This window comes from Equus asinus, chromosome 29, assembly GCF_041296235.1.
Source record: "Equus asinus isolate D_3611 breed Donkey chromosome 29, EquAss-T2T_v2, whole genome shotgun sequence".
In the NCBI taxonomy this organism is placed as follows: domain Eukaryota; kingdom Metazoa; phylum Chordata; class Mammalia; order Perissodactyla; family Equidae; genus Equus; species Equus asinus.
This window is the reverse complement of record NC_091818.1, coordinates 28,274,926-28,296,838: the sequence shown is the minus strand read 5'-3', so window position 1 is coordinate 28,296,838 and position 21,913 is coordinate 28,274,926. Positions and strand designations below refer to the sequence as shown.

Below are 21,913 nucleotides of genomic sequence, written 5' to 3'. Positions count from 1 at the left end.
GACACCGGAGTACTTTCTCCTATCTGAGGACACAGTGAGAAGGCAGCCATCTACAAGCCAGGAAGAGAATCCTCACCAAAAACCAAATCAGCCAGAATGTTGATCTTCGGCTTCCTAGCCTCCAGAACTGTGAGAAATAAATTTTTGTTGTTTAAGCCACCCAGTCTATGATATTTTTCTATGGCAGCTGAGCAGACTAAGATAGTATGTATATAGTACCCAAATTCTGGCCATGTCATGGGTGCCAAATCTAGAACAGGTATTTCCATCCTTTTAAATTAAGATGGTCTTTTTTGATTGTCAGAACATTTTGAAGCTGTCCACACCATTGTTGCTGTTTCTTTCCAATTGAATGGGAAAATATACCATACCAAGAGTTATAGGGAAATATAATGACACTATAAAATGATCACCCATTTTAGCCATCACAGTATATTGTGCTTTTGAAAAATTGTACACACCTGTGGAAGACCTGTGATGTATTCAGTTTGCACACGACACATAGCGTCTGCAGGGATCCTTACACCCCCTGCAGCAAGTCTGTGAATTTGCCTTCAACCTTGGGGCTAACCTACAACTTATCAAGAGAGACGATTAAGTACCTATTGAGTCATAGACAAGATATTGCTATGAAGATAGAGCTCACTGTAAACAGATCAATAGGTAAAAATCCTTAGAAGAACAAGGAAGTGTATGTAAGAATCTGAAAACCATATGTCAAAGATGTGTGTATTGAGAACTGGTACAATAATCTGATATAATCAACAGGAGCTAGAGGAATTGATTTTAATTCTTCTGACATTATAACAGTAAATTGAATTGTATTCCATGTAACTGTTCTTAGTATCTGGAGAGGGTACTGCTGTACTATCTGCTGATATATACTGAAGGCTATTGGAAGATAATATGTAATTGTTCCTATGGTGCTGAAATTGTGTGGGGCTAATTAATATCCTTTGTATTCTGTTCATAGGCTTTTCAATTGTTTAAATACATTGGTCTAATTTGATTCATTGGCAGCTCAGTGAAAGAAAACTCAATACTACCCTTCGCTTTTTATTAATAGAGACACTCATATGACCTAAGGATCTGCCCACACACATTCCCTATAGGTCACTGTCTTCTAATGTCGTTGGGAAAGGTGTGGCTTTCATCGCACTTCTCTTTCTGTATGGTCTACTCCATGTCTCATGACGTCATCAGTGCTCCCAGCCCAGCTGGGAAGCACCACTCATGCCACTGCACAGCTCCTGCAGGTCCAAGTCCCCTGCCTTCCTCTGTATCATTTTACCTCTGGCAAAGAGGAATTATGTGCACAAGAAGTTCACACTTTCAATCCACTAACGTGAACTGACTGCATAAGTGACTTCATTGAAGTGACAGAACTTGTTGGTGACCAAGCCCCTGAGAACTAGAGATCAGGTCACTGTGTACGAATTTAATGCCTCAGACCACAGGACATTTCCCTTCCCTGCCTTCCATTCTCTACCCACCACCTTGCCAGAATGTAGCTATGTCTCCAGCCCACTGCCTCTTTGAGATCCTTGAAAACATGTCCTAGAAATAAGCCAGCAGATTAGACGAGCATAATAACTGGAAGGAAAACGTGAGCAACTGCTTAAAAGTCTCTCGTTGCATTATAGACATTGCCAAGATCCAGCAGTGCTAGTGAATAATGCTTCAGCGTTACCCTCCGTGCCTTCACTCAAAACATCTCTCCATGAAGACATGTTGTACTGTATACGCATAAAACAAATGATCTCTGCATAAATGAGTGAACAGAGAGATGATTTGTGATGCTTCTGTAAAATACAACATAAACTCATTTTATAAAGATTCAGACTCTAAGTAATCTCTAGCTCAAAATTTAGTAGAAGTGAATATGCTCATTTCGGTTAGTGCTGGTTTCATTTACAGTAAGTAGCAAGAAAGATTGCACTCTACATCAATTAGGTTATCAAAGCTAGTATTTTAAAGAAAAGGTTTAATGGAAATTTATGTATCAGCTATTTCATAAAGCGATTTTAAGATATTGACCTTGAAGCGCTATGTTGAGTGTGAGTATCTGGTTTAAGTATGGTAAAGGAGTCTTCTTTAAGCACTGTTCATAGAAAATAGAAATTTTATCCTAACTATATATAACGTTGTGGCCTTGTGTCTCTTGATATTTGTTGGTGTTTTGATTCCAAGAATCAACAACTGATACTTTTAAGCCTCTTCACATATTTTTTATTGCTTTATGTGAAGAAAAAGAAAAGAGAGTGGTTCATTATAATGTTTATTCTCTTTTTGTGAAACTGGCATCGGAGCCAACATTTGTTGCCAGTCTTTTTAATTCTTTTGCTGCTTCTTCTCCCCAAAGCCCCCCAGAACATAGTTATATATTCTAGTTGAGTGTCTCTGTTGTGCTATGTAGGACGCCGCCTCAGCATGGCCTGACGAGTGGTGCCATGTCCCCGCCCAGGATCCGAACCAGGGAAACCCCAGGCCACAGAAGCAGAGTGCTCGAACTTAACCACTCAGCCATGGGGCTGACCCCTATAATGTTTATTTTTAAAAAATCAAATAATACAGATTAAGGGGGAAAAAACCCTCCAAGTCCCATCCTATCACCTAGAATTAACCAATCAGTATATGGTAAATATATTTTAGACATCTCTCTCTCTCTCTCTCTGTATGTGTATATATATATATATACACACATACATACATATATAATCAGAAAGTATATGGAGATAGATAGAAAAGTAGACGGAAACATACATTTATATTTAGATGAATGTAATTTTATAAAATTGGAATTGTACTATAAGTACTATATTTAAGGAAAATAATGAACTTACCTTTGTATCTGCTGGCCTTTGACAGCATGTATGTCATCTGTAAACTACTAATTTCAGACTTTTTGCCTCAAAAGGTCCTTTTAAAATTAAAAATTTGGGGGACTGGCCCCATGGCCGAGTGGTTAAGTTCCTGCGTTCTACTTCAGTGGCCCAGGGTTCACTGGCTCACATTGTGAGCGCAGACCTACACACCACTCGTCAAGCCAGGCTGTGGTGACATCTCACATAGAACTACAATGATTTACAGCTAAGATATACAAATATGTACTGGGGCTTTGGGGAGAAAAAAGAAAAAGTGGAAGATTGGCAACAGATGTTAGCTCAGGGCCAATGTTCCTCACCAAAAGAAAAGAAGAACAAGAAAAGCAAAAATATACCTTAAAAAAATTAAAAATTGGGGCTTATTATTTTTTAAAACTATGTTTCTACACTTCAGATTTATATATCCATTACCTGCTAGAAAACATGAAAATTGACTTAGACTATTATTTTTGTATTTTCACGGTTTATATCATTTACATTCTAATTTATAACCATGGTAACTAAATTGTTCCATTTCTCTGAACATAATTCCCTTGGAGTACAGCTACCATCAGAATGTTTACTATAGCTTCTCCATGCCTGTGACCATGTTTGCTTCACTCCTTGATTGATGGGCTGTATAATTAGGTATTACATTTCTCAGAAAGTCTCATTTATGTATATTTTCTCTGTATTTGTATATATTTGAAATATGTTTGTTGCCTTTTTACTTCGATTACGGCATGGTTGGGCAAAAATTACTTGAGTCCCAACTTCCTTCTCTCATTGCGTAGACGTTGTTTCTGCTGGATATTATGGAGAAGTATCACACTATCCCAGGTTTCTTCCTCCTTATAGCTAACTTGATTTGTCTTTCTAGATGTCTTTTTTTTTTTAATCTATGAGAAATCGCACCAGGAAAATTCTTAGTATTCAAAACGTTATTGCAAATTTTCTTGGGACATGGTTTGTAGATTTAAGTCTTTCTTCATCTCAGAAAAATGATTCTTCTAATACATTTTTAAAAAACTTTTCTGGGGCTGGCCCAGTTGCATAGTGGTTAAGTTCATGCACTCTGCTTTGGCAGCCTGGGGTTTATGAGTTCAGATCCCAGGTGCAGACCTACACACTGCTCATCATGCCATGCTGTGGCAGCATCCCACATACAAAAATATAGAGGAAAATTGCCACAGATGTTAGCTCAGTGACAATGTTCCTCATCAAAAATAGCAACAAAAAAACCTATTCTCTGCCAACCATATATATATTTATATGCTCTCCTTTTTTCTATCAGTTCTCTGATTTTCTATCTTAGATATTTATTTCATTCTTATTTTCCATTTCATCTCATGTACATTTCTCAAGACTGTTTTCTGTGTCCTGACTAGTAATTTAGTCATGTTTATTCTACTATTGTTTCTACTAATGAGCTCATCTCTGTAATTTTTTTCTGAATACTGCCAGCTCACTCCTTTTCTCTTTTTGTTACTTTATCATGTCCTTTGGTTTCTTCTATCCACATGATTTTTTATATCATAAAGAACTATTTTTTAACTCTTTGTTTTTGAGAAGTTTAATAGACACAAGTAATATTTTTAAATAGCTTCGCTTTTAAATGTACTATACAGTCCTTGTGAAATCATTTATATAAGAATATATTTGGTATATATTAACACCTGGCAAGAGCCATTCAAATATAATATTCTTTTACTTATTATGCACTGACTTTGAGAGGTAACTAAGTGATTCAATGCTAAATAGCTTTACCTAAGAACTTTGATTATGTTTTATGTATCTGTATATTTGAAATGACTAGCACAATGATGTTCATACAATATATTCTTGATATATTTTTTTTAGTTCTCAATGAAATGAATTTAGAGCTCAAATGCTATTACTTCATAAGATAATATGAGGCATCCGTAAAAATTATTCATCATAATATCAACTTAACAGCCCTGATAGAGGAGAAGACGACATTTGGGTTTGGAATTGTGTAAACAGATTGTTGCAGAATGGTTAGGCTACAGTTATGATGCCTTTCTCTGTCTTTTGGGTGTATGTCCTTTTTGTTTACAGCTGTGCATTTCCAGGCATGTTCCAGAAGCATGAATTTATGGGATTTATAATTACCTGCTGTGCCATCCACTTTCGGTAACAGGTGGTTTCATGAATGAATTGGCAACTAGGCATATCACAGTAGTGCTTTGTTTTACTTTCTATGGTGTTAGAAATAGTTTGCTTTTGAGCAGAAAAGGAAAATCTTTGTGCCTGAAGTGGCTTTTGACAACCCTATAAGTACCATCACTTCTATAAAGGATGAGATGTGGTTTGAATAATTTAGTAGTGCTAAAATGTCACATTTTTAAGACATCCACTTTATGGCTTTCCTAAATGACTGAGCCAAACACCTCTCCCTGGGATTTAACAAATTATGTCTGTAAATTCCAAGGTAAACAGTAAATGGTCTTCCTCTTTGAATAAAAGTTGCTATGATAACTTGGAAAGCTTAAGCTATAGAAGTGAAACACCATGCTCTAGTCTTTAGCTTTTCAATATTTTCAAAGATGTAGTATTGTTCTGGGAAGCTCTTTTTTAAGTAAAATAGAAGGTGTATTTTCACAAAGCCACGTAAGTCATTGTAATTCGACGAAATTATATATATTTTTGCAGATAATCCATTATTTAATCATAATGATATTCTTATTCTTTATGTTAACTTCAAAACTATTTTTTTATTAATTACAGAGATTTAGGGGTTAAAAGAAATACTAGAGTCATGTTAGATAAGTTGATTGTGACAACTATACTGAACACTATACTGAAAGTTTGTAATTTTAAAGAAAATACCTGTTTAGTAATCATATGGGACTTTGGCAGCATCCTAGAATCTGTTACACGATTCACCTGAAGCTTACATCTCTGACCTTAGTGTTGCTGAACTCTTTATAATAATAATAGCAGTAGGGAGAAAAAATTAGATTTTTAATTTAAACACTGAATATTTCCTTCAGAATCACCCTTTTATACCATTCATTGAAAAATTAAGTGAACCCTTATCGTTTGTCATTCAGACTTGATGATTTCTGACAGGTTAGGTACAAGTTTCTGTTTGTGCTGTGTGATTAGCTTGAATAACCGACCTGGATGGGAAAAGTTTGTTGTTACCCAGATCTATAAATCTGTAAATAAGGTTGCCCTGTTCAATGTTGCTTACATTAAGTCCCCTTTGGTTGCAAGTTAGGGAAACTGTTTGTCAACTAGAATTCTCTTGGTTGACAATAACTCCAGCCGAGGAGTTTTAACAATAAAAGAGATTTAATGGTTCATCTAAGTGAGCAAGCCCAGGAGGAGGTCACACTTAGATGTCCTTGATCAGAGATCTGGCTTTTTCTTTGTAGCCATCATGGTTCTGAACTTATCTTCTATGTTTCCTTTATCCTCATGTGGGTTTCCTTGTGGTAGCAAAATGGTGGCAGTAGTTTCAAGTCTCACACCTACACATCTCAGCAATCAGAATAAGGGAAAATATCTCCTCTCTACCTAAACTCCTAGCTGTCTCACTAATTGGTCTTTCTTAGTTTATGTGCTTATGGTGCTCACCAGCATTGTGGCCAGTGGGATGACATGTGTAAAATGGCTTGTGCCCAGTGTCAAGGAGGGTGCCCACCTCAGAAGCTTCCAGTGGTAAAGCACGAGACAACAGAGACGAGTTGAATACATGTTGGAGACACAACCACAATGCTCGTTACATCTAGAACCTGGGCAATCAGTGTCATAATGTTCTGGAAAGGAGTGCTAGAAAACCACTAGGATATCAAATCTCTCTTGGACTGTGTGGAATCTTATTCTTGCTTCTTTATTTGTATTTCCTTTTTTTCTTCTTTCTCTGCAGAACTTTCTTATCTTTCATCATGGGTGTATACATAATTTTTATGTGATACCTAGAGTTTAATTAGAGATTTACTTAGGATCTTTACTATTATTATTTTTTTTAAAAATCTTACTGTTAAAGTTTAATCACTGTTCTCAAGATTTACATTTAGGGTCATATTCTTTTTTTTAGTCATGAGGCAAAATCTATTTAGAATACCTCTTAGAATATTCCTTTTCTTTCTGTAGTTAGTTTTATATACGTCTAGGCTGATGACTTGCGAAAAGGTGCATGGGATTCTTGTTTTGATTGGATTTTGAGAATAATTGTATTTTATTTAATTAGCACTTAAATAATAAATGCATTAGATAAAATTCACATCCAAAATTTTATTATTCAAATCATAGACCCTCTATTCACTAAACGTTATTCTTACACGTACCTGATTCTTTCTAAATATATTCTATCTAGCAGACTCCTAAAATTGGTAAGCACAAGTACATCTTATGGTAAAAAAGGAAATTAATTGCAATCCAAATTAGTCAAGAATCATATGATTTTTCTGGGTGTTCTTCAGCAAAATTGCCTTTTAAGACATTTAAATCTCTTCATTGAGTGAGAAACATGAAAAATAACAGTTTGTGACAGGCACCATGGTGATATCAAAAATGAGAATTTAAATCAAAGTAGAATTTAATAACCCAAATTATATGGAAAAAATGTTTTGTCTTCATTTCCAGGACCATTAGCTGAAAGCAGGCTTTAATAGAAGAGAAGTTTGAATATGTTGTCACTCAATAGTAATTATAGTTCAGGTTTTCAGTAAATAGTTCCACAAGTGCCATTTTTGTTTGGGAAGCAATAAGAGAGATCCCTAACCTTACTGTGGAAGAAAGACTATTGTACACGGAGTCTACGTTTTCCTCTGTTTTGTTTATTTAACAATTTCTTCTAAAGAGGCTTATTAATTTTACATCTTTTAAAAAATCTAATTCACTTCCCATAGAGGTTATTTAACTCATTTGGCTATTTAGAGGAATATTAACATTTCTAATTTCATAGTACTGTTTTTAATTTCTTTTTAAGAATTTTAGGGACAATACTTCTGTCCTTTTTTTTTCTTTTCTTTTAAGAACTGACTTTTTATTTTCCTTTTTGATGGAAGTCTGCCTGTAGCTCTGTAAATTACCTAAGTTGGGTTTATAGTGATTGAATGCGTCCCTTTTTTTCCAGCTTCATTGAGATTTCATTAACATGTAACATTGTGTAATTTTAAGATACACAACGTATTGATTTGGTACATTAGATATTGCAAAATGATCACCACCTCAGCATTAGCTAACACCTCCATCACATCACATAATTACTATTTCTTGTTTGTGGTGAGAACATTTAAGATCTATTCTCTTCAAATTTTCAGGTATTTAATCAGTATTATTAACCATATCACCGTGCTGTATACTAGCTCCCGAGAACTTATTCAACTTATAATTGGAAGTTTATACTCTTTTGCCAACGTCTTTCCATTTCTCCCACTCCCTCAACCCCTGGTAAACACCATTCTACTCTCTGTGTCTATGAGTTCAGCATTTTTAGATTCCACGTATGAGTGAGAACATACAGTGCTTGTCATTCTTTGTCTGATTTATTTTGCTTAGCATAATGCCCTTAAGGTCCATCCATGCCATCTCGGTTCTTGATGCTCATCATTCTTTATTTTTACAGGAGGACACAGACCACAATTACTATATATCTCGGATATATGGTCCAGCTGATTCTGCCAGCCGGGATTTGTGGGTGAACATAGACCAAATGGAAAAGGACAAAGTGAAGATTCATGGAATATTGTCCAATACTCATCGGCAAGCTGCAGTAAGTGCTTTGACATTTTGAGCTTCTTTTTTGCTGCTGTAAAAAATTTTTGGCTCTAATTGGCATATGAGCATTGTTTGTTGTGATCACTTTTCAAGTGTGTTTAGTTGTGTAACTGCAATTTAGATTAATAATAGCATGTAAGATATTATAGAAAATGAAGAAGAATTATTTTGAGAAGCCACCATTACTTTAACTATTAACTTAATTAAATAAATTTACCATTAGTTTCCCTTGTAAAAGGATGAGTTGCTTATTCAAAGTTGAGATTGATCTTGGATGATCTTCAGTTCTCTTGTAATATGTGAGTTTAGAGAACATTTTTAACAATTACGTTAATTTGGTATCTTCCATTTTACATGGGTTTATTACTTAGTCTGAAAAAGGTTTAACCAGAAACATTATTATTTATGATTCAGCTAACACATGTAGACCAAATTATGGATCTAAGTGAAGAAATTTGATATAAAGGAAAATAATTAAATCTAGAAGGCTTCAAACACATTCTAAGCTTGAGTTCATCCTTAGCCAGCTGCGGTTCCTAAAACAAATAATATAACTATTCTGATGCGCAGTCTCCACATCTGTACAGTGGAGATGAAAGAGGATACTCATACAGCCCTCACTTCCCTTGCATGGTCATTGATATCCTATTCTACCTGTCAGGCTGAATGCTTACATAGACGTGCTTTTCAACCTTCACAAGAATCCTATGATTTAAATATTATACCATCCAGGTACTGCAGAGGATAGAATTGACTCTTGGAAATCTCAAGTAACACACCTAAGCGTCTCCAGCTAGTAAGTGGTGAAAACTGGGATGTCAACCTAGGCAGTCAAGTCCACACTCAAAATGTGTGTGCAAAATCGATCACACTTGGTTCTCAGCAGTTTTTGATACTCATTTTCTGATACATGCCTGATTTAACATTTTAAAAGTTCTTTAGTTTTGCTCTCATGGATAATAGCAATGATCCTGAAGCCATGTCTTGTTCAGTTTAGCATGACTTAAAGTGAAAATAAAACTTTAACCTTTCAAGTGCTATTGCCATTATTGATATAAAGATAGAACCGATAGAGTCAATGGCTGAAGGGATTGAAAGAGGCACTGATCTGATAAATGTAAAATATCAAAATTTTGGCCAGCAGCCTTCACTGTATGTATGCGGACTTTCCTGTTTCAGGAGATCAACTTCTAACAGGTAAAATGGAAATCAATTATAATTCATCATGGTAATTCACTGACTTTTCAGTGTAGAGCTCCTGTTTTCTGAGGCTGAGAAGTACCCAAAGTACCCACCTCCCCTTGCTAAATTCCATCATCCCTTTTCTTTTCCATATTCAAGCAACCCCAAGCAAGATGGCAGATCCAGAAATGATTCACTGTCTGGTTTAGAACAGATCTTTAAAAGAAGAGAAAAGGAGAAGCATTCGATTAGGACTATGCCTATCAGGAATTTATTGCATCTGACAATATTCCCACTGTGTTATGGTGCCTACTTTATAACGGTTTGAATGTTGGCACATCCACGTGGAGATTCCATAAAGTGGCCCAGTTCTCGTGTCGGCCCCTATGGGTGACATCCCTGGGCTGGGTTAAAATGTTAGCTGACTTTTTCTTGCACACTTTCTCCTGTGCTCTCCCAATGGTGAGGCAGTTCATATGTCCTGTCTTTCCTTGAAAAAGATTTTTTCTTTTTGGAATAAGGTTTACTTGGTTGCCTTGTGACCTCAGTTCTCTGATAGTCTCAAGAAAAATTATGATGATGTGAATGATCCATTTTTTCGTAGTGTTAGTGTGAGAGTGACACTGTTTGTTGCTTTCAACACCAAAGTTTGGTCTAAATGGAAAGACGTGAGCTTCAGCTTGTAACTTAGCTGGTGCTCCAAGCTGTGATTTTTAAATATACATCATTGGTAGAAACCTTTATTTTAGCTACACTGTCATTGTCATAGCTTGGTTTCTTGGTTTCCCTGAGAATTTAAGCCATTATCAAACACTTCTTAGAGTTAGAATTGGTCCCATACCCGCTTTCCCTATCACTACCAAGAGAACACACACACATGCACACAAACGCACACATCCAGGTACACACTTCCATTTACAACAATTGAATTAATAATATTACTTTGTTTCCTTTTTTTTTTCCGGAAAGATTTGCCACTTGGTCTGTCATTTAAGTGAGTTTTATATCTTGGAAGTTACAAATTTATTTACTAGAATATTTTAAAAAATTTTTCTACATTCTTTCTTTCATAAGTGTGATTGTTAAATATTAATCTGAGATTTCCAAATTGTAGAGTTATTCGTGTTTCAATATTTCCTCAGTTGGCCTCCTTGCCTTTTCCAATCCTGCCTTATTCTCTTTGCTCTGTTTCTGTACGCCTTCCTTGGAGGGAGCAGAATCAGGTTTTAGAGATGATGACAGAATTGTAATGTTAAGGTAGTTTTATGGCCAGAGGCTCAATAATGCCCATATACACCCTCTTGCCCACACCTGCCTCCACACACACAAAACACAGGCACCAAGCCACAGCTGCTCTCCCTCAAGACGTTACTGAGGGGCTTTGGCACAAGGGCAAATGGGAAATGAGAAACACCGATCAGTATTATTAATTAGGTTTGCTGATATCATAATTGTCATAATCCTTAATGCAAAGATCTCTGGTAACTTGGCTGGAAATAGGATTTAAATTTAAATCCTAAAGGGAAGAGGGGGCTTTCTCAAATCTTTTCACCAATTGGTATAATTTGTATGCCCAAGGGCATGCATTCTGTCAACAAATTAGACCAAAAAAAGAAAAGAAAGATCTAGCTAGAGGCAGACTGAGGGGCAGTTGGCTAACTCATCCAGCCCTGAGTAAACAGGAGGTGCAGTGAGAGAGCTGGAAGGTTGGATTACTGAAGATGGAGCTTCCCTTCCCTTCCCAGCTTCCTCGCAATGGGGTCAGAGGAAGATATCGGAGTGTCTGACCTGGAAACATAATTTTTTAAAGACATATGTTCCCCTTCCGTCACCATCATTTATGAATGTGATCCAAACAGTAGTTTGGAATATTGGATTAATATTGTAGAAAGAAGAGGAATGTGGAAATAGAGTAAGAGTTTTCCCTTTTCTCCTATCCACAATAACATCTTATAATTTCAGAGCAGAATAAAACAAAAATCATTTAATTCATGTTTCACATGGCAAAACACACTGATTTTTCTTTCCTTTTACCATGTGAAGCATACTCATTAGTACTTATACTATGTATGTGTGTACTGCAAAGTGAATTGCATGTTCCTTCGAATCTCCCCCTTGTCTTTTTTGTTTAAATCTCCCCATTGTCCTTTTTGGTTTAAATAACACTTCTTAAACCATTATTGCAAAAAAAGGCAAATGTTAGAAACTAGTTTTGCAACTGGAGAAATTAAGGAAGCAGCATGTCTTCCCAGATAAAGAAAAGTGGAAAAATTTGTGTAGGTCTCTACCATATGGCAAACAATGAGCCAGGCACTTTTTATTCCCATACTGGTACTTATTTGGGTTTTCTGGCCTTTATTCAAAGTCACACAAAGTTGTCAAGTTGCAGATCTAGAATTTTCTGACTACAAACCTAGGAACCAGTCCAGACTTGTTTCTTTCTCTCTGTGTGGACCTTCAAATTCCACAAATTTGAGATTTCCTTCTATACTTTTTATCTGTATTATTTATTTTATTTCTGGGCACACAGTTTAATTCAACAGCCAGACAAATTAGAATTATTTTGCCTTTTGAAATCACAGTTTATGAAATTCTGATTCAAAGCTTCTGTGAAGCGCGACTGTCTTGGTGGAAGGAGTCCCGGCTCATAGAAGTTACGTGACCTTGGCTCCAAAATTCATTGCCTTGGATTCTGGCCTCACAGTACCTCAATTTTATAACCTGGAAGAAAGGGGAAAAATTGCCTGTCTTGATTACCTTCCAGTGCAATTTCTAGAATAAAAGTGAAATAGATATGAAAGGACACTGAAAACATCAAATAGCAATGAGATTGTAAGACATTGTTATTTGAAAGTCCTAATTCTTTAAACAAAAAATAATAACCTTCACATAGTTTAATTCCTAAGTATTCTCTAAGTGTCTCTATAGATAGATAGATAGATGTGTATCTATATATTTATATCTATATTATATCTCTATATAATTGTTTGCCAAGAAACTGCCAATGTGCTCTTTGCCAGACATAAACACACTCTGGCTTTAAAAAAAATGTATCTTTCTATATGTTGGTAGGAAGATTGATTCTTCAGATAAGAAACACCAGCAAACTGAAATGAGATACTCTTCTCTATCTCATCATAATGCACGTAAAGTTTTTGATGAAATTTGTATGGTTTTTGATGTGATGCATTGTTTTAAATTTTAAAAATTGGACTGTTCTTGTTGGGGATCCTCAGGCTGATTGAATATGTACAGAAACCTTCATTAAACAAAACTTAAGCTTTCTGGAGCTATTTTTTTTTCCAGGAAAAAGAACATCATTTCAACTAGCATTTTCATTGGTCTTACATTGGCCTAATATTGATGTTGGGAGAGCTAAATTTGGATGCCTGTGGTGACTTTAGCCGGTTGTTTTCACAAACATCACAATTTCATTTTTTCTGTCATCAGAAAATCTGTTGATAAGTGCTTATTTTTCTAAATGATTAATTCGAAAGGCAATTTAGTTTGCTATCTCTATTAGGCCATTATGCAGACCATAGAGTTTTGCTTGAGTTCTGTTCACAGTGTCTAGCAATAAGTTATTTTTATTTATTTGTATTTTTGGCTGGTTGAACGAACTTGCTGCATTCTGTCTTTCGAGTTGCTTTGTTTCAAGTAAGACATATGCAGTTCGTCAAGCTGGCCTTCCTTGCCTTTGTTGACGGGATTTTCCTCTAGTTTAATAACATACGGGGATGAGTTGCATCTGCACATGTCTCTCTAGCTTAATTTTGGTTTAATTCATTCATTTTACTATTATAATTATATTTAAGTCACTTATAAATTTTGAGACTAATTCTCTCTGTCCTGAAGAAAGTGTTATTTGAGGGCTTTTTATGGAAAAACAAGGCCTACCTTTGTTGCATTCCACAAAACTAACAAGAGATCAGAGTAACTGAGTCCCTGTGCATGCCAGGCAAATGAGCTGGTCCGCCTGCCTCAAAGCCAGTAAATACATCCAAAGATCTGTTCCCTCTTTCACTGATGGCATTAATGACACAAATTAAACGTTCCTTAGACCCGTCTAATATTTTAGACATGGAAGGGACTTTGGAAATTCTTGAAAATAGAGGCCTTATGAAGTGCACAGTGTTCAATTTTTATACATATAGCAAACCTTAGTTTTCCAAAGCAAGAACATCCCTGTTTTTTAAAAAGATCATACTGGAGTTCATCATATTTCAGTTCAACTTAATCTTATTTCTCCATATTGTGTCTTTAGTGGAGGATGGGTACCATTCTTTATATAAAATTAGACTCCTAGGAGGTAATCTTATACATTCTCTGTTACCAGTGGTGGCTGTAAAACAATTCTAGATAGATAAATAGCTACTCAGCTTTTCAAAGCCACAAATGAGCTGAACACTTGAGGTTTCATCCAACATATTTTTGATCATTTTTCTGAGCTGTCTTCATGAGCCCATGAAGATTTAACAAGCATTAATTTTAGATAACATGAGTGCAAAACATATTCTCATCCTGAAGTTATTAAATGATAAAGCATTCACATGACTCTTTCGCAAGCAAAATGTTTTGTAACACAAAAAGTTAGCAAAATATAAATGGAATATAATGTTCCTTAAGAGTAAATACCACCAAAGCAAATAAGCTTAATTGTTCTGAAAAATCTTAAATTATAGACGATAAAAGACTTAAGACATTTTGGGATTGAGAATTTTTGGACAAGTTAGTATTTTAGTATCTTTTAAAAATATTTTTATACTTGTTTTCAATATCTTTATTTTTGTCTGGTGTTTTCTTACCAAATTATAGCCTGTCTCTTACGTGGTGGATGATTACCCTAGGCAAAATAGTCAAGATCTCACATGGTTTGTTTACAAATTTGCTTCCCATCAGCACTCCTGCTTTGCTTGGAATTCCAGCTCCAGAAAGTGGGTGTCTCTTTCTTACTGAAGGTGCTCTGTTAAAATGCCAATGGGACTAAAAGTGAAACACCATTAGCCACTCTCAATTAATGATAAATTGCCAGGAATTTCTTACCACGCGGCATCTACCTGGAAAGAAATGCCAAGTGAGGTTCGCACTTGATCAATAGGGCAAGCTGAGGCACTTGAGTCCTGATCCCCTGAAGGGTAAACTGTAGACGTGGGTAGGGTGTCCTAAGGGAGCAGGTCTTGGAAGCTCTGTTGAGAGGCATCAGCTTACTTAGCTTTTGAAAAATTCCAGAGTTGGAAAAATGTTAAAAATTGGTGAATCTGCATAAACGATATAGGGGGCTCTTTTTGTATTATTTTTGTAACTTTTCTTTAATTTGAAATTATTTCCAAATAAAAAGTTAAACAAAAAGAGGAGAAGTTAGCAGAGGAGGATGAAGAATTAAAACTAAACTTGGCCTAAACTTCAATTTCAACCTGTCATCAGGTTTTGAATTATTTAGTCGCTTTCCTGATGAACTTTGCCTGCAGTGAATCCCAAATATTAACACATCACTTGAGGGGGTAGCTTGATAAAGTGTTTAAACATAAGGGCTTAGAAATGGGGTGCCTGGATTTGAGTCCCCACTTTGCCAACTACCAGCTGGGTTACTCTAAACACGTTGTTTATTGTCTGTTAATCATTTTCCACGTCTGTAAAATGGGAATGATAACTACCTACCTTCTAAGGTTGTCATTAGAATTAAATGGTTTAACATTCGTACGTGGTGCCATGGTGTTACAGATGTCTGTTACATTGATATTAACAATCGTCATGGAAACATTTAACTTCAAAACAGTCATTTTCCACCAACCAGACGGAAGAGAGGACAGATTGTAATCAACTGAGTCAGAGGAAGGCCTTTTCCAACGACAAAGGATAAACTCAGAGAAATGCTTTTCCTGCCCTGCCTGTTTGAGGATCACTGGTCAAGGAAGTAACCAGACTGTCATTTCCCTCAGGTGTACTGGGGCTGCAAAGAGGTTTTGCAAATCATTGCTTTAAGGTGCTCAGCTGGCAGGTAACCCTGTTTCAATTCCTTAAATGGAAAATTTCAGGCCAAGTGCCACCAGAGGAAGTGAGATGGTGTTATCTAGAATCAAGTCAATTTATCTTTTAACCCATTTCACGCTTGCCAAGGTTTCCTTACAGCAATATCTTAGAGTTTCAAAGACCATTTATATGGCAAAAAGGCTTGTTAGAAAGTCAGAATTTCAGTCCCTCTACCCTCAGACATACTGTATCAGAATTTGCATTTTAACAACAACCCCAAGGGGCTCCTGGGCACGCTCTGGTTGGAGAAGCCTGGCAGAATCCACTGCCTTGCATCCAGAGCAGTGTGAAAAATCCGGAAGTGTCCTCTTCTGGTTCTCCCCTTCCCCACACCCACCCTCTAAGGGCTGCTTTATAAAATCCCCTTATGCTTTCTCTGTACCCTTGAACAGTCTGATGCTCTGCACTCTGCTTGAATGGTAAATATTCACATAACCAATTTGAATAATTCTCCAAATGTGCAAGTATAGGCAAGCCACTGTAAGCCACATGTTTGCTGGGAACCATGCAATATGAGAGGTCAGAAGATATGGTGATAGTTCACTTAATCTCAAGTTCATGTGAGTGAGCATCAGGTAACAGCAAAATGTTTACATTTTGTGTTCTAATTTATGACTAGTCCCAGGCAGAGTGTATTTCAATACGTAGGGTTAATTAAGTTCTCCGTTCTGTTATGAAAAAATGTGCTGAAGCAGTTAGAATTTCTAACTCAGGAAATCAATTCAATTGATGGGCTCTATTTCTGAAAGGAGTAGCCAGCCCCTTGTCCGTCTATTTGCATATCGCTTAGCCCCGTTCCCTGAACATTTTGATCTTTTAATTAGGTTTCTGGTGTTTTCAGTCACTAGATTAATGACCATGCCCAGTCCACTCCTCCCAAGGTGTGAGAGTTGGATAAAATCCCATTTTATAAAAACTCCTACATGGTAAAAGCATTATGAGTTATCTTACCCACTGTGGCTGTTTTATTTCTAGAATACACTCAGCTCATTTATGGCCTAGAAACAGGATCTTTCTTTAGGGTATATCAGAAGAAGTTTGCAGTGCTGTTTGTCCACATGTGTGTGCCTCTCCATAGTCCATTTTCTCTCTTTGATAGTTGCTTGTTACGGAAACCTGTCAATTTAAGTTTTCTATCTATATTTTGTATCTAGATACATATATGTGTATATACTCATGCTTATACCACTCTACTTTTTCATTTTTTATTTCTAAATGAATTGATTTCAGTTAAATAGTTGAATAAGCCAGTGAAAGCTAATTATCACTGAGAATTATAAAAAAGAAAATAAATGTTCTGTAAGTTTAGAAAATAGGTCCCTGGTCTATCCTTGGAGGGTAAGAGATGGAAGCATCTGAATCTCAAATGTGCAAAAAAAAAAAAAAAAAAGGAAGGCGATCCAGCTGTGCACATCCTGTGTTAAGGAGGGACCCGCTGTGTTACCATCGGGCCTCAGTGGCACATGGCTCACTATGGCTCCACCCGGCATGGCGCTGTTAGTCCAGGCCCTGGGATTCTCTGCATTTCATCAGAGAAGACTGCTCTGTACCTTTTTCAGGTTTTCTCTTTTGTGGCTTCGGCCTCATGCATCTGGGAGCTTTCTAGCTATGTTTCGTTATTGTTACATTTTAAAGAAAATTGTTATGTCTACTATGAACAAATACATGAATGACTGATGATCTTTATTTGTCTGGTCTCCTAGTCTCTTCCAATGTGTGATAGCTCCTCAATCTTTCTTTGTTTTTGTGAACTTGACGCTTTTGAAGAATATTGGCCAGTTATTTTGTACAATGTCCCTGATTTGGGTTTTGTCCATGGTTTCTTCGTGGTTAAACACAGGGCTCACTTTTGGGCAAGAATACCACAGGAATGGTATTTTGTCCTTCATTGTGCATCATATCAGGAGGTACATGATGTCCTTGTTTCTTGTTATTGGTGTTAACTTTGATCACCTGCTTAAGGTGATGTCTGCCCGATTTTGTTTCTTCATTGTAAAGTTACTCTTTTTCCTTTTGTAATTATCAAGTACTTTTTGTAAGATACTTTGCAACTATACAAATACCTTGTTTCTCACCATGCTTTCACCTCTAATTTTAGCATACATACTTGCTAGATACAGGCAAAATACTTAGCATAATGTGTGATATATTAAATGCTAATTTCATTCTCCTACCATCAGTAAATATAGTAGTTATGATTATTTCAATACAGCAAAAATGAGGACAACATGACATTGCTGAGAAACATAATATGTAATTATGATATGATTCTATTAGAAAAAAAATTTGCCTGCATTGATATTAGAAACAACATATATCAAATCATTTCCAGCTATTTGTTAGGAATCAAATAGGGAGCTATTTTTACTTAGGAAACTGGTTATAAGGAACTATTGTTATGCTGGACACATTCATGTACATAATATAATATTAACTATCATTGACTCAGTGCTTATGAAGGTCCAGGTGTTATTTGGTCATTTAATCCTTGCAATAACCTTTTAAAGAAGTGTTTTGACTCTACAGATGACCAAACTATGGCTTAAAGACGTTAAATGATTTATGAAATCACACAGCTACTAAGTACCAAGGCTGGAATATAATTTCAAGTCTCTCTGACTCGAAAACCATGCTAGATCATTCAAGAACTAGGAAAGAACCATTCAAAATTTTAAAATAATGCTTCATCTAGTTGCATTCAAATAAGATTGTAAAATGTGTCTTAAGGTTAGTAAATGAGTAAAACTACAATAATCTGTTCTAAGCATTTACTGGTGAATGAGTTTTATTTGGACCTTAGTCAGTTTCAAGAAAGTTAGTCGATTATTATGTGCATTCTGGAAGAATGTATCACACCCCAGTTAAGAAATTAAATTCATTCAGAGTTATCTATGAAACAGTTATCTAATAAAAATGATTCAATCATTTTTATTTATTAGAGATATAAATCTTATTGGAAATAAGATTATTTATTCAAGTATTTCAGATGAAAGCCAGTAGCACTAGAAATATCCATCTAAATAAAGCAAAATGTATATATATATATATATTTAAATTTTGTAGTTTCTCTCAAAGTTAATACTTGGCATAAATAAATAAACTGAAAATTATGTCACACAAGACTTTAACGTACTTTTTGAAATTGTTTTTGGAAAAAATAACCCAAATCTCACTTTACCAATAATAATAATAATGATGATGATGATAAATATGCCACCTATTTGACAGCTCCAAGAGAAGAATATGTGCCCCATAAACATAAAATTATTTGGATGATTAAAAAGTGTTAAAATATGTGTGTAGAAATTAATGATTAATCTGTGAATCCATTCTTGAATAAATGAATGCTCCCTGTATTCTTTAGATCCTTTGCTATCATGAACTCACCACATCAGCAAGTATTAAAAGTTTAGTTACTACCAGTTTTCTTCGACAAGTTGCTTTCAGTAGGATTATCCTTATAAAGATGAAATAAAGCCTTGGGGGAACTAGAAACTTGTAGCTTTTATTACTGTGAATAGGAATTTGTCTTATAAGAAGAAAGAGTTTTTATTAATGACATTTTAAAAAATGATTTTGAGGATTATAAATGTGCCCACTCCAGATTCTTAACTCTTACTAAGAGGTTTCCATCTTTAAGATTTTACAGACGTTGACTAATTTATCTTTGTAATACCACCGAGAAAGAGGCAAACAAGTTAAACTGAAATAGTATGTACTTAGGATTATAATCCTCATATTGTTAAAAAAGAATTCACAGAGATCATGATAATTAGTCAGAATACAGCAACAGGCATAAGAAAAATATGAAAAAGAGGCAATAAGGTATGGATGCTCTTAGAAATCTAGGAGCATGAACCCAATTGAGTCTGATAGTCTACTCTCAACAGTGATTTCATGGGGTATGTTGTGGGAAAGCATGATGTGGTTTTAAAGGCCACCGTCAAATACACATATATATATAGAGCTATACCTGCCATAAATCTGCACCAAACCCCCTGGGATCTATTCATATACCTCTTCAAGGAATGTTTCGTAAATTTATCCTCCACCATCTGAAGGAGTGATTCTTTCTTTGCTTATCTCAAAATTACTGTACCCTCCCTTTCAAATAGTTAACTCCTTTCCGCCAAGAGTAAAGAAGCAGCAAATTCAGTTAATTTTATTTATACCACTCATGATCTTTCAAATTTCACTTCTGAGCTTTATTTCATATATTGCCCAGACCCTTAATTAATTCATTGTGTCTTCGCCTGACAATTTTCCTGAACCTTTTTTCCTTTTACGTTAGATATTTCTTACCAGAGGAGATATGAGATAGGATACTGTTCAAGGTCTAGTAATTACACCAGAGTTTCAGTGTTATGTTCCTTTTTGTTTACAGTGGCTTTTTGTGACAGCATCTGCCTTTCTGGTTGCAGAAGAGTCCTCTGTCACAAATACAATTTGGGGTCTTTTTAAAAATTTTTACCATCTAGCTAAGGGATGCATAATTACGTAGTGACACAGCAAGTCTTGGTGGCACTGTAGTCCACCAGTCACCCAGCTGGAAACCTAGCCTTTATTCTAGACTGTCCCCCTTGCTCCCAACTTTTATGTCTAGTTAATCATTATCCTTCCAATTTTACTTTTTACATATATTTAGCCATCCTTTCTGCTCTCATGCCTTCAGGTCTCATCCGACTAACTTCTGGTAGTTCCTTTTAAAGAGTCAGTTTCAGCGCCATCTCCTCTGAGTTAGGTGTCCTCTCTGGGTCCTTACTCTGCCCCTGCCTGGTCCTATTGTTTAATCCTTCTGTGATGCTCTTCCCCACCACTCTATGAACTCCTTGAAGGAAGGAACAGGGTGAGACTTAGTTTTATCTTCAGCCCCTGACTTAGTGCCTGGTACATATAAGGTCTTGAACAAATGATTGTTCCCTGGATGGATGAACGAACAAATAAAACTTTCCTTCAGCTCCCTCCAATGCCTTTTTTATATACCGTACTGAGACAAAATAATGACCCAATTACCCATGGGCAATTTTATTGAACATATAATCATTTAACTTCAAAGCACTTCATGAAATCCTAGTGCTTAATCGTTTTTGTTTATGTTTTAGCAATTTTTGGTTCTGTGTGTGTGTGGAATGTATGTGTTTTAAGGAGGGATAAAAGTAATTTTCAAAAATTTACCTTCAAGTGTGACTCTTCACTTTATTTTCAGGATCTCAGTAATTCAGAGCATGGACTTTGTCGTCTATTAAACCTAGGTTCAAATTTTGGTTTTCCACTTGGACCATTCTTAACCACTCTGATGCTGAGTTAGTCTCACTTTGAAGCAGTCGTAATATAAACCATATGCAGTTGTTTTATGTTTGTTTGTATATACAGTCATGCATCATTTAACGCCGGGGATATGTTCTGAGGAATTCGTCATTAGGTGATTTCATTGTGCAAACATCATAGAGTGTCCTTACACAAACCTAGATGGTGTAGCCTATTACCCACCTAGGCTATATGTACTAACCACTGTCATATATGTGGTTTGTCATTGACTGAAACGTCGGGATGCAGCACATGATTGTATAGAGAACACTAGGTGAGATATAATAGGGAGACATAACTTGAGCTAAGAAGTCAAGGAAGGACTCTGAGGATGTGACACGTAGCTGTCTCTGTTCATGCTTTGCTCCATATCCCTTCTGTCTGAGTTCACCTGAACTGTTGGAGACAGTTTCTAACATGCCAGCAACTTCCCAACTCAAGTGCTCTGTCTCTTCTTTCTGCCTGAGGGTGCAAGCAAGGGTAATCCAGGGGAGGAGGGGAGTTAACTACCCCAGGAGCAGCCTTTGATCAACGGGAGGTGGGAGTTGGTGGAAAAATGTCCCAGCTGCCTGACCTCCAATGAAATGATTTGAGGCATGTTTTCTCTAATGTTTCTTGGGGGTCTCCAAGGGAAGACCTGGTGATGGTGGTAACACACCCAATAATGTACCTGTTACTGGTTTTTCTCTTTTCTTTGTCTCGCTTTTCCCACATCCTTTAGCAAATGCTTCCTAGATCACCTTTCAAACAGACTATCTGCCCCTGAATCATTATGGCAG

General features: G+C 36.1%; 1 protein-coding gene across 2 annotated transcripts in view; it reads left to right on the top strand.

The window, feature by feature from the left end:
• The window catches only part of PLXDC2 (plexin domain containing 2), a 406,735-nt gene that overhangs the window by 186,378 nt on the left and 198,444 nt on the right, over positions 1 to 21,913 (top strand). For both annotated transcript variants that reach the window (XM_070501269.1, XM_014846019.3), the window contains exon 4: positions 8,464 to 8,610. In XM_070501269.1, coding sequence (XP_070357370.1) covers positions 8,464 to 8,610 — 147 coding nt within the window. The remainder of the gene's footprint in view (positions 1 to 8,463; positions 8,611 to 21,913) is intronic.